The sequence below is a fragment of the Centrocercus urophasianus genome, unplaced genomic scaffold (genome assembly GCF_019232065.1).
Source record: "Centrocercus urophasianus isolate 14NV4802_14NV808 unplaced genomic scaffold, USGS_Curo_1.0 seq_1250, whole genome shotgun sequence".
NCBI lineage: Eukaryota > Metazoa > Chordata > Aves > Galliformes > Phasianidae > Centrocercus > Centrocercus urophasianus.
Window position 1 is genome coordinate 2,332 of NW_024884421.1, and position 11,218 is coordinate 13,549.

Sequence of the window (11,218 nt, forward strand, 5' to 3'; positions counted from 1 at the left end):
ATGTGTGCGGTGTTGGTTTGGCAGCACGGCCACCGGGACAGCCCTGTGCTCTGCTCTGTGCTCATCCCTTCTGCACACAACCCTTCTGCTGCTGTTTGCAGTGCTGCAGCGGTGACATGCGGACACCCGGTGCATCCCGCGCTCCTCACGGCCGCAGGGCTGTGCTGGCTCCTTCCTACAAATTTGCTCTCCTGTTATCACAGCAAACCTGCAAACTATTTTCCTGTCAGATAGGCTCGGAGTGTTACAGAGCACGTATTCCTTCCCACGTGGCTCGGTGTTTGTGTCCACTGATGGCTTTTATCCAAAGGCCGTCGGCCCCGCGCTGCGAGGTGTGAGTGGAGCAGGGAGCAGAGCAGGGGTGTGCGGGGCTGAGAGCTGCTGCTGGGAAGCGCTGCTGCCTGCGAGGGGTTCCCCACGAGGGGCACGGCGTGCTTCTAAAAAAGCTGCCTTCTTGTGAGGGCACCATGAGTTTGAGCGTTAGCCAGGCTGCGCTTTGTAAAGCTGTCTGTCTGCCGCCAAACAGAAGCAGATGCATGGGGGCTGCAGTGTCCAGCTTTGAGTGGTGAGAGCACTGCATGTTGCTTTGGGGAGAAAGCTGTAGGGAAGGAGCCCCAGAGGGCTGTGGCACTGAGCTCACACCGAGTGTGAGTTCCCCAGGCTTGCCTTCACACCGGGCAAACTGCGCTAATGCCCAGGATGATCTGAAACTGCTCTGATCAGACCGAGATGCATCTTGAATACAGATGCGCTTAAACTGGCTTAAGGTGCTAGAGTGATTTATTTTAATGCTCCATTAGGCTGAATTGCTCTGTGTGGTTTCTAAACCACTTTAAGTTTGTATCTGCTCGGGCTTTGTCCCCATCTGACGGGCGAGATTTGATGTCGGTGTTTTCTGCCTTAGAATGAACAGCGCTCGGTGCCCAGGGGCTGCCGCTTGGCCAAGGGCCGCCTGCCATGGCACAGAGCCGGTGCCCCTCTGCCTTCCCAGGGCTTCTCCCAGGCCTTCTGTCTCCTCTCAGCCATTGGGCGTTGCTTTTGGTCAGCCTCGAACTCTTCCCCTGCCCGTGCTCTGTGCAGTCCCCGGTCCCTGGTAGTTCCCAGCTGTGCAGGGCGTCGGGCAGCGTGCGGGCGCTGCTGAGTGCAGCAGTGCAGCTCCGGGTTGGGTTGCTCTGGTTGCTCAGTGCTCCGCTGGTATGAACGCGTTGTTTGAACAGGATGGGTTATCGCAGCTCAGCTCCAGGCAGCTGCAGCCGAATCCCCGGCGTGCAGAGAGCTGGGTGTAAGTGGAAAGGTGGGGCGGGATTTTGCAACTGTGACGGAGTGCTCAGAAAGTCCTGCTGGGGCACCCGATACGATCGTTAGTAAAACGAGTTATCTGCTATGTAAAGATCAAGCGATACGGCAGTAAAAGATCTGACGGGCGCCTCGTTGTTTTCCATAAGAAATGTTGCCCTCCGGAAACTTAATAATGATTTGATTGCTACGGTGTGTGCCTTGCTGCACTTCCTCACCGCAGGCTCCATGCCGTGTGTGCATTTGAAGCGTGTGTGAGTTACCCTGTTTGAAACCAAACTTACGTAACCTTCTCCAGTTGGCACTTCCACGGCCTTCGGTCTAACATTTGCTTTCCTGTAGTGTGTAAATGTTCTCACCATGTCAAAGGGAGCGTCCCTCCTGGGAACTGAAGTGTGACTGTTTGGTTTTAGGCACACGAAGCCTCCCATCACCAACAGCAGGCAGCGCAGAACAGCTTGTTGCCTCTCCTGAGCTCTGCAGTAGAGCCACCTGATCAGAAGCCGATTCTGCCCTTACCAATAACGCAGAAACCTCAACCCGCACCAGAAACATTAAAGGATGCTATTGTTGGGATTAAAAAGGAAAAACCTAAAACCTCCTTTGTGTGCACTTACTGCAGCAAGGCTTTCAGGGACAGCTACCATTTGAGGCGCCACGAGTCCTGCCACACAGGGATAAAATTGGTGTCACGGCCAAAGAAAACTCCCACCACAATGGTGCCCCTAATCTCCACCATCGCCGGTGACAACAGCCGAAGCTCCTTGGTGTCCACCATCGCCGGCATCCTGTCCACGGTCACCACGTCTTCCTCCGCCACCAACCCCAGCAGCAGCGCCGGTGCCACGGCCATGGCAGTGACGCAGACGGTGAAGAAGCCCAGCAAGCCCGTCAAGAAGAACCACGCCTGCGAGATGTGCGGGAAGGCCTTCAGGGACGTGTACCACCTCAACCGGCACAAGCTGTCCCACTCGGACGAAAAACCCTTCGAATGTCCGATTTGCAATCAGCGCTTCAAAAGAAAGGATCGCATGACCTACCACGTGAGGTCTCACGAAGGTGGCATCACAAAACCGTACACCTGTGGTGTTTGTGGAAAAGGCTTCTCGAGGTACCATGTAGAAAATCCCAGGCGAGCTCAAGTATTGGCTTTTCATAACCAAGAGGGGTTAAGCTGTCGTAGCGAGGGGTGGGAAAGGGGCGAGGGGATAAAGAGCCATGCTCAGCTCCGGGGCACAGGCGGGCAGCGAGCAGTCGATGTTTTGAAATGGTTTCCTCACCTTGGGTACGTCGGTGCTGCTGGTGCTCGCAGAGCCACGCTCAGCCGTCGGGCACAGCAGGCTGTCACCCTGCCCCTCAGCAAGGCCGTAGGGCTGTCGGTCTGTCACCTTTACACGAGGTGCTGCCCTTTCCAGGTGTGTAAGAAGTAAGTTTCACACTGCAGGTTGGGGCTCCTCTGCGTTCCTCCACCTAGCAGTGTGTAGGCAGGGGGGTGTGGGCTGCAGAGGGCCGGCAGCGCGCTGTTCAGGTGTCATTGCTATGTATTTGTAACAGTGCGCGTTTTCTTTTCTCTTTCTCTCTTTTTGCAGGCCTGATCATTTAAGCTGTCACGTTAAACATGTTCATTCAACAGAGAGACCCTTCAAATGCCAAGTAAGGGCTACCATTATTTGTTAAGAACAATATGTCGTTGTATAGTTAGAATCTCAGGGGAGTAATCGTTGCAGAACTGCATTTGCTGTTGGACTTTTCTGTGGAATGCAAGTTTGGGAATAAAGTCTCATCTGCACTACTTAGCAGCTGCGTGGCAGCAGTTTGAAAGGCTGCAAGGGGCTGCTCCCGCAGGAAGATGAGAGGCTTCTTGCTTTGCTGCAGAACAACAGAGTTGTTTCATGGTGCGCTTAGCTTAGCAGGAGGATTGTAACGTCCTCAGCTCAGTGCTGGTTACTGCAGTCGTGTGTGTGATGTGTTTCTCAGCATATCCTTCACAATGCATTGGAATAGTTGATTCTGGATGTGTTGTTTTGCTGGAACATGAAAGCACGTTGCCCTAAGTTGATGACTTAGTGTAAGAGAAATAACCTGAATACCTTTGAACAATTGACTGTTTTGCTTGGAATATATCTGCATGTTCCAACCTGTGTTTTAGTGACTCATCGTATGTATGAAAGTTTTGTGTAAAAAGAATGGCTTTAGAAAAAGGTTTTGTTTCCCTCTTCTGATTTGGTTGGAGACAGAAGTAATTGAACACTTCACCTTTGTGTAGTGGAATGGTATCAGGTACCAACGGTGCCTGTGCTGGGTGGGTTTCTGTAAATCACCTCTAGCTTTGTTAGGGAAGGCAACCCACTACTTTAGGGCAGCTCAGTGGAGAACGCAATTTCTCTCCTAGTCATCTCTTCCATGAAGCTTCCTGGTAATGCTGAGCTCGGCTCAGCAGTTTGATTTTGGTCTCTCTATAAATGTAGGCAAAACTTGGGGTAGTCAGTACGCCTAAGACACCTCTGGCACCTGGAAAGTGGAGTAGGTTTGCAGGGGGCATGCAATTCATACTGTAACCATACTGTCTGCACTTTGAGTCTAACTGTTGTCCTTCATATAGACGTGCACTGCTGCCTTTGCCACCAAAGACAGACTGCGGACACACATGGTGCGCCATGAAGGAAAGGTATCGTGTAATATCTGTGGTAAACTTCTGAGTGCAGCATATATCACCAGCCACTTAAAGACACACGGGCAGAGCCAAAGTATCAACTGTAATACCTGTAAACAAGGCATCAATAAAAGTAGGTGAACGTTTTAAAAGCATTTCTAATACCAATGTGTTTGCAAAGGGAATTGCCTTTGATTACATTAAAATGCAAGAGCATACCCGCCTCTGTGGGTATTCGCACCTATTAAAATAGATATTTCATAACAGGTTCTTCTGTAGCTCAAGAACTTGGCATATGTGGAATTGGTTTGCTGCTAGACTGGGCTGCTGGGAATGTCTAAAATGCCTGATTGTTGAGCTTGGAAATTTGGATGTGAGATATTTTTTGAGGTGTAGGGTTACAGCTCTGGCTTTGTAAGTCAGTGCAGCAGCGCTAAGCCAGTTCATCTGAGGCATTTACAGCAGTTGGTAGAGGTGGAAATGATGAGCTGTAATGTGGCCAGGGGGAAGTAATGTGCTGTTCTGTGATGCAAAGGTAAACTGAAAATTTGAAGTCATGCTTGGAAGAAAAAGTAAAAAGGCCTTTAGGAAAAAAAATGGAACTGAGGTTTAAAAGAAGTGGAATCTGCTAACCAGCTTTTGATTCTAGAGACTTGCTGTGGTCTTTTATTTCAGTCTTTCTAAAATACAAATAAAATAATGAGAAAGGAGGTTCGTTTTTGGCAGAGAAGGCAGATGTTCCTGATTTGCATTGTGTTTTAAACATTGGAAAAGTAGTTGTATAAAACACAGAATTAATTACATGGTTTTAAGCACCTCTGTGATTTTTTGCTCCTGGAATCCTGCGAGATTCCACACTCTTTTTGGAGGAAGCCTTTGTCATCTCAGCAGAAAACAGAGTAAATTTTCAAGGTGAATTTGTGTTCTTACTTAATTGGCATAGCATGCATGAGTGAAGAGACCAGCAATCAGAAGCAGCAGCAGCAGCAGCAACAGCAGCAGCAGCAACAACAACAGCAACAACAGCAACAGCAGCAGCAGCAACAGCAACAACAGCAGCAGCAGCAGCAGCAGCAGCAGCATGTAACAAGTTGGCCTGGAAAGCAGGTAGAGACCTTGAGATTGTGGGAAGAGGCCGTCAAAGCAAGGAAGAAAGGTAAAATGGAACAAAACTTACTTGGTTTTATAAGATAATTGAGTTTATGGTTATATGGGGAGTTTAAGGAGTCAGAAAAGAGTGGTAGATAAAAATGTCATTCTCAGAAGCTAGAAGGTATAGCTGAAAATGAGCAGGAGGATATCATCACCAAAATTAAGCTCGTAAAGAATCTCTTTATTGCTTGCTTCCCCTTGGTCTCTGTGATTCAATGTGTGTGTGGCAGTCATCAATTATAAAGGGATGTTTGTATCTGCTCCAAGGCAAGAGTGTGTTTTTCTGCTTGCATGTGGTTTTGAGCTGTGTTTATGTATATTTACCAGTTGTTAACTTGTGTGCGTATATATATTTATATGTATATATATACACACGTACAACACCTCTGTCTTTGCATCATCAGCTTGCATCTGAATGCTTTCTGTGTTCCTTCCAGCCTTTCTCTCCTGACTTATGCAGTTCACTTTGTGATTGTATTGCATGAAGCTTTCTGAAACTTGTGAAACTTTACTCTTCCATCTCTTTTTTTTTTTTAATTAGAAAATTAACTTATATGTGAAAGTGCTTTTCATTATTGCTAGCATCCAGCTTACACGTGCCTGTCCTACTGTCCCCAAAGTTGAATAGCTTCCTTTTGTTGGTCAGTGCGTCAGCTCTGTAGAGAATAGATTGCTTCAGCTTAGTGTCTTGTTTGGTGTACAATGGTTTAAAGCTTCCTGCTACCGCTAGCTCGTTCTTTTTGCATCAGTTTGCTTTCTAATGCCTGTCATTGACTCTTGTAGATTACATGTTTTAGAAGAAATTCTTAGTGACCACTAACTGCTTTTCACTGTCTGTTTTTAGTAATAAATGTTCTCAACTCACTTTTTTCCCCCCTTTTTCTCCTAATTTCCTTTCAGTTTTCCCTCTTTTCTAGGTCATATTTGTGTGTTAGGCTGCTAGCTCCTTTCTCCTTCGCTGTTATTTCCATTGAATCGAATCCTGTGATTTAAAGTTTAGAAACAGCTTGTTTGTGTTAAAACGTAGCAATAGCAGACATTAAATATGATGAGGCCACCAGGTGGATAAAGCAAAGGGGTGCTGGATGTAGAAAATCTGAGTAACCTTTTTCTGCTTGTTCCTGTTTCCTATTCCCTCCTTTCTTATTGCCATTATGTGCGCTGTAACAGAATCTGCTTTGGGACTGGTGGGTGAGGGAGGGGGGCGGGGAGAAATGCTGTGGAATGGATGATGGTCATTAATTAGCTGAACTGGGGAGGGGACGTGGGCGGGCTGTCACTGCGCGTGGAGGGCGAAGCTGGGCCGGCCGCTGCCATGCCTGTGTGCTGCTCTTCTCATGCCGGTTCTCCTGCGCTGGTGCCACCTGTCGTGTTGGCTTTACAATAGATGGGATCTTTTTAGTCTAGTACTATTTCATTTTCACAATTTTTTTTTTTTTTTACTCTTTCCCTTCCCTCCCACTCCTCCTAGATATGGACTTTGAAGAACCAACAGTAACCCTTGAATGGGGCTAATGTTGCTTTCAAAGTTAACTCTGTCTGGGTACATTTGTATTGCCCGAGTGGCAGCAGTGGACTCTTTGCTCCTGGCTTACCTCCTGACACGTGGGTGTAGACTGAGCTTGGTGTCCTGCCCTACAAATGTGGAATAAGACACGACTTAGACGTGCTGTAACCTTGACCTAGCATGTATTTTTGTCGGTTTCTCTAGCAGCCACCCCCTTCCTTCACCCACGGCCATCAGCCCGCTTCTGTTTTTGGAGCCTCCTCAGTGTGGGCAGCCGGCAGGTGGTGCTGATGCCCAGCGATCCCCGCGGCAGCCCGGCAGTGCCCAGCAGCGGGCCCGGGCCCCTGGCTCTTCCTTGTCTGCCGCTTAATTCCTGCTTGCTGCAAAACCGAGTCACGCAGAGCTTGGCGCGGGGCGGTAGCTTTGTGTGAGAGGCGGTGGGGACGGAGGCTGTCCGGACTGGGGAGCCTTGGAAGTCGCTCAGTAGGAGCGCCGCGATCGGTGGAACAGCCTGGTAGAAATGATTAAGTGTGAAGTGAGCAGGTAAATATTGCAATGAGCTGTGCTTATCAGTCCCTAATAACGACTTTTTAAAACCTTCACAGAATGTCAGTTCACCTTTGAGAAGGCTATAGAGTACGTACCATTCGGTATGTACACTCTCTCCTCTATTTATAATGTTCCTCTCGGGAGGATTTTTTGATTGTACGATGCTGTTTTTATGAACATCCAAACCCTCTTTAAAGACCTCGTTTGATTTCCCGGGAAAGAATGCTGAATTCAAATGAACTGCATGAGAGTCTGTATTTCTCGTAGGCTATCGAATGTTAACAGATTTAACTTAATAATAATTCCTAACAGAAAATGATTCCAGAATTTGTACTCTTGTACTTGTTTGATTTTTGTTTTTGTTTTTGTTTTTAGATCTCGTCCATGGTTTTTTATGTGTTAAAAACTTTTTGTCTTTTTATGTCTCATTTTTAGAAGCTGCTAACTTGTGCCAAACCTCCACTGCTGCTACTACGCCTGTGACTCTTACTACTCCATTCAATATAACGTCCTCTGTGGCTTCTGGGACTATCACAAACCCAGTCACAGTGGCAGCTGCAATGAGCATGAGAAGTCCAGTAAATGTTTCAAGTGCAGTTAATATATCCAGTCCGATGAACCTAGGGCATCCTGTAACTATAACCAGTCCATTGTCCATGACATCTCCATTAACGCTCACCACACCAGTCAATCTTCCCACCCCAGTAACAGCTCCAGTGAATATAGCACACCCGGTCACTATCACGTCTCCCATGAACCTCCCCACACCGATGACGTTGGCTGGTCCCTTAAACATAGCGATGAGACCAGTAGAGAGCATGCCTTTCCTGCCCCAGGCCTTGCCCACGTCTCCTCCCTGGTAAAGAATTTCTCAACAGTATTAAAAGGATTAAAATGGAATCCTTACCAGCAGTTCTTTTTTGGGGTTTGTTTGCTTGTTTTGTTTTGGTTTTGTTTGTTTTTTTGTTTTTCTTCCCCCTCCCCCCCGTTTTTTTTTAAGTTAATAATAAATCCAATCTAAGGCACCGCGGTGACGCACCATCAGAGAGCGTAGTAGCATCTTCCCTGTTGATTTGGCTCGTGTGGTTCAATCTTGAGTTTCACTGGAGCACTTCGTTTAACGTGAGTTTTACCTTTTAGCTGACTGATGACGAATTAGAGCAGATTCGTATTTGCCAGAGGTTTTCTGTTGTTGTTGTTGTTGTTTTTTTTTTAAGGAAGTCATTAAAAACCAGTTTTATGTTTTATCCCCCGAATAACTTAGAAAATTATTTTAATCTAAACACTAGCAAAGACCCCCTTTGTATCTTTAAGAGGGCAGATGGCTAAATGTAACTTGCCAGTCCTTAGGTCCGTTTTTTTGGGCTAGTGTAGAATCTTTGTCTGTGTTGATGGGTTTTTTTTGTTTTGTTTTGTTTTCGTTTTTTTTTTTTTAATGAGTAAATGAATTACAATGTTGTCATTTATTAAAAAAAAAAATGCATTTTGGATGAAATATGCATTTTACCTTTGGGAATATGATAATTTCAGGCAGCATTCCCTATGGGAAAGGTGATACCAGCTCTGATATGCAAAGCATATGATAACTTATCATTCTAACTTCAACATATAATAGGGATTGTGACCTGATATTTGGAGATGTAAATATTACCCAACATATTACCCTAAGGGAATATAGCATTGTAGTCAACATTTTTTAAAAAAACAAACTGTTATTGTTTGGCAAGAGACAGCCAAGGCTGACAGAAGAGGAGTCGCAATGTGTGTAAACATGGTCTCTGAGCAGTCAGACCCCTATGGGACTCTTACCTAGGAGCAAAAGGAGTGCTTTGAAACTTAAGAAACATTGCTTTAAGCTGGAAGATTCTGGAGGCGCTGGGTGTGATTTTTATGCCCTCTGCCTCCCAATCAGAACCTGCTGGTGTTACAGCAGGGGACAGACGTGTTAGTTGTTCACTAGAAGTTTTGTCTTATATTAAATTGTATACAGTTTTTATTCTAACCACTAACTAGGTAGGATGCCCCTTCAGGACAAGCAGAGAGCGTCTTTTAATTTCTCCCCTATTTCTTAATCAAGTGTTGTGCAAATCTGTTCAACTTTGTAAATATTTGCAAACATCATCATTTTTACGTTATTCTTCTATTGTGTTAACACATTTCTATCAATTTGTGGGAGTTCTGGGGTGACGGCCTGAACTGTCTTGCCCAGAACTGCTCTACAAATGGTCACACATGTTTAAGCTACATGTGCTTTTTATTTCTTAACCTGTTTATCTGTACATAACGTAGAAAGCAAAATCTAGGGAAACAGATATACTTTTTAGACTATCATGTCACATATTCACATTTTTAAAACTTTGTTTAAAAAAAAAAACAACAAAAAAAAAAACCCACCCTAAAACCAAGACTCTACATTAAAAAAAAAAAAAATAATAATGAGTTGAGATGTTTTTATTTTAATGAAGCTGAAAGCTATGGAGATTAGTGTGTGCGCATTTTCACTGAGTGCTAGCAGGACTGACTAGTCACAATGGACTGCTTCCGTTCCTACCCTGCCGTGTCAGTACAAGCAGTGATTGCCAGACTTCTGGGTCAGGTGACAGGTATCTGTATCATTACGTGAAACTGTTCTAGGGGCTTGGACTACATAGTAAACAAAAACAACAAAAAAAAAATAGAGCTTAGTGTAAAATAATTTTATAAATGATCTTTTGTACTTTAGGACATCAAATTGTACAACTTTTGTATATATAAAAGCTTAGGAACTTTCTGTTTAGCAGAAAGGAAACACATTCCTACACTTTTAATGTATATGTTTGTTATAATGTCCATGTAAACATATGCCCTATGTTTGTGCCTTTTAATTAGTTTGTCTCAATAAACAAAAATGTAGAGAAGAATATGTAGCTATGACTTTGTTACCACTGTTCTTACTCCAGATGTATAGACGTCTTCGTTTTTGCACTGTGTAGAGCGTTGCGTGCAGACAGCTGCATGACTTGGGCTGATACGGCCAACATGAGGCATGTGAGTTGAATGCACCCCAGCAAAAAATCTTCCTCCCGTAGCGTAGAGCAGCCCGTGCTGACGGGCGTTGCATGTTGGGTTGTGTAGTTTCCAAGCCATCTCTGTTACCCACCTCAGTGATACCAACTTGCACCAGTTTTACGTAGTAGGTATGGCATTCTGGATCTGGGTAAACTGCAGAGATGACCCTTAGATGAAGTTTGGGTGTCCCTGAGCTTGAAAAACAAAAGCATTAAAAGCCAATGTGAAAATGTGTACGAGAAGTGGTTATCTATGAATTACTTACAATAAACAGGTGTGAGACTTAATTGTATGTTGTCAATTACTGTAGTATTGACAGGGGATCCATCGTCCCGCCAGCGTGCCCTGCTGGTGTTATTTTTATCCCGGCAGAGTAGCAGTAGAATAAACACATTAAACACTGGCACGGAAATTTTTCAATGTACCAGAGACTTCCCTGACCACTCACCGTGGTGCTCTTAGCACTGGATAGGAAAAGGGCTGCTTCCTTTCTATTTTATGTTGGTTCTGCTCAAATGTACCTGGTTTATGTCCACAAAGCTGCATTAGCTAATTGTCAACCTGTTTCATTTGTACTTGGGTAAACATTTGCTTTGTACTGTGCATAAATGGTTCCGAGGTGTGCTCCTCAGCTGTCTCAACGCAGACATTAATTTCACTTGTAATGCCATCATACGAAATACGTTAAGCTGTTTTCTGACAACCCGAGGCTGCCTGGTCAAGTAGTTTGTGCCCTGTGCACGCTGCCTTGTGGGAATGGTTCGTCCGCAGCGCCGACGGCAGTGAGGCCGGCTGCAGGTGGGAGGCACGCGTGGCCACAGCAGCGCCAGCGATTGGTGTGGCAACTCGTGTCCCCTCAGCCATGGGAAATGGAGGCTCTCGGCAAACCGTAGATGTGAAGAACAGATGCTCCCGTTACACCGAGTGTTTCTGTGCAGCCGATGTGCTTAGCCTAGTTTATTTCACGGAAACTTTTAAGCTGGATCTTGTCCAACGCCCAAGGAAGCAGATCG

The 11,218-nt window shown here is 45.6% G+C and overlaps 1 protein-coding gene across 1 annotated transcript; it reads left to right on the forward strand.

Annotated features, from left to right (window-relative positions):
* Positions 1 to 1,709: 1,709 nt before the first annotated feature.
* Positions 1,710 to 10,059, forward strand: VEZF1 (vascular endothelial zinc finger 1; the record flags this gene model as incomplete). Its single annotated transcript, XM_042811280.1, has 6 exons — positions 1,710 to 2,407; positions 2,886 to 2,949; positions 3,899 to 4,082; positions 4,893 to 5,105; positions 7,214 to 7,258; positions 7,593 to 10,059. Coding segments are annotated over 6 exons (1,632 nt in total), but the record flags the coding sequence as incomplete, so codon positions are not given.
* Positions 10,060 to 11,218: the final 1,159 nt, after the last annotated feature.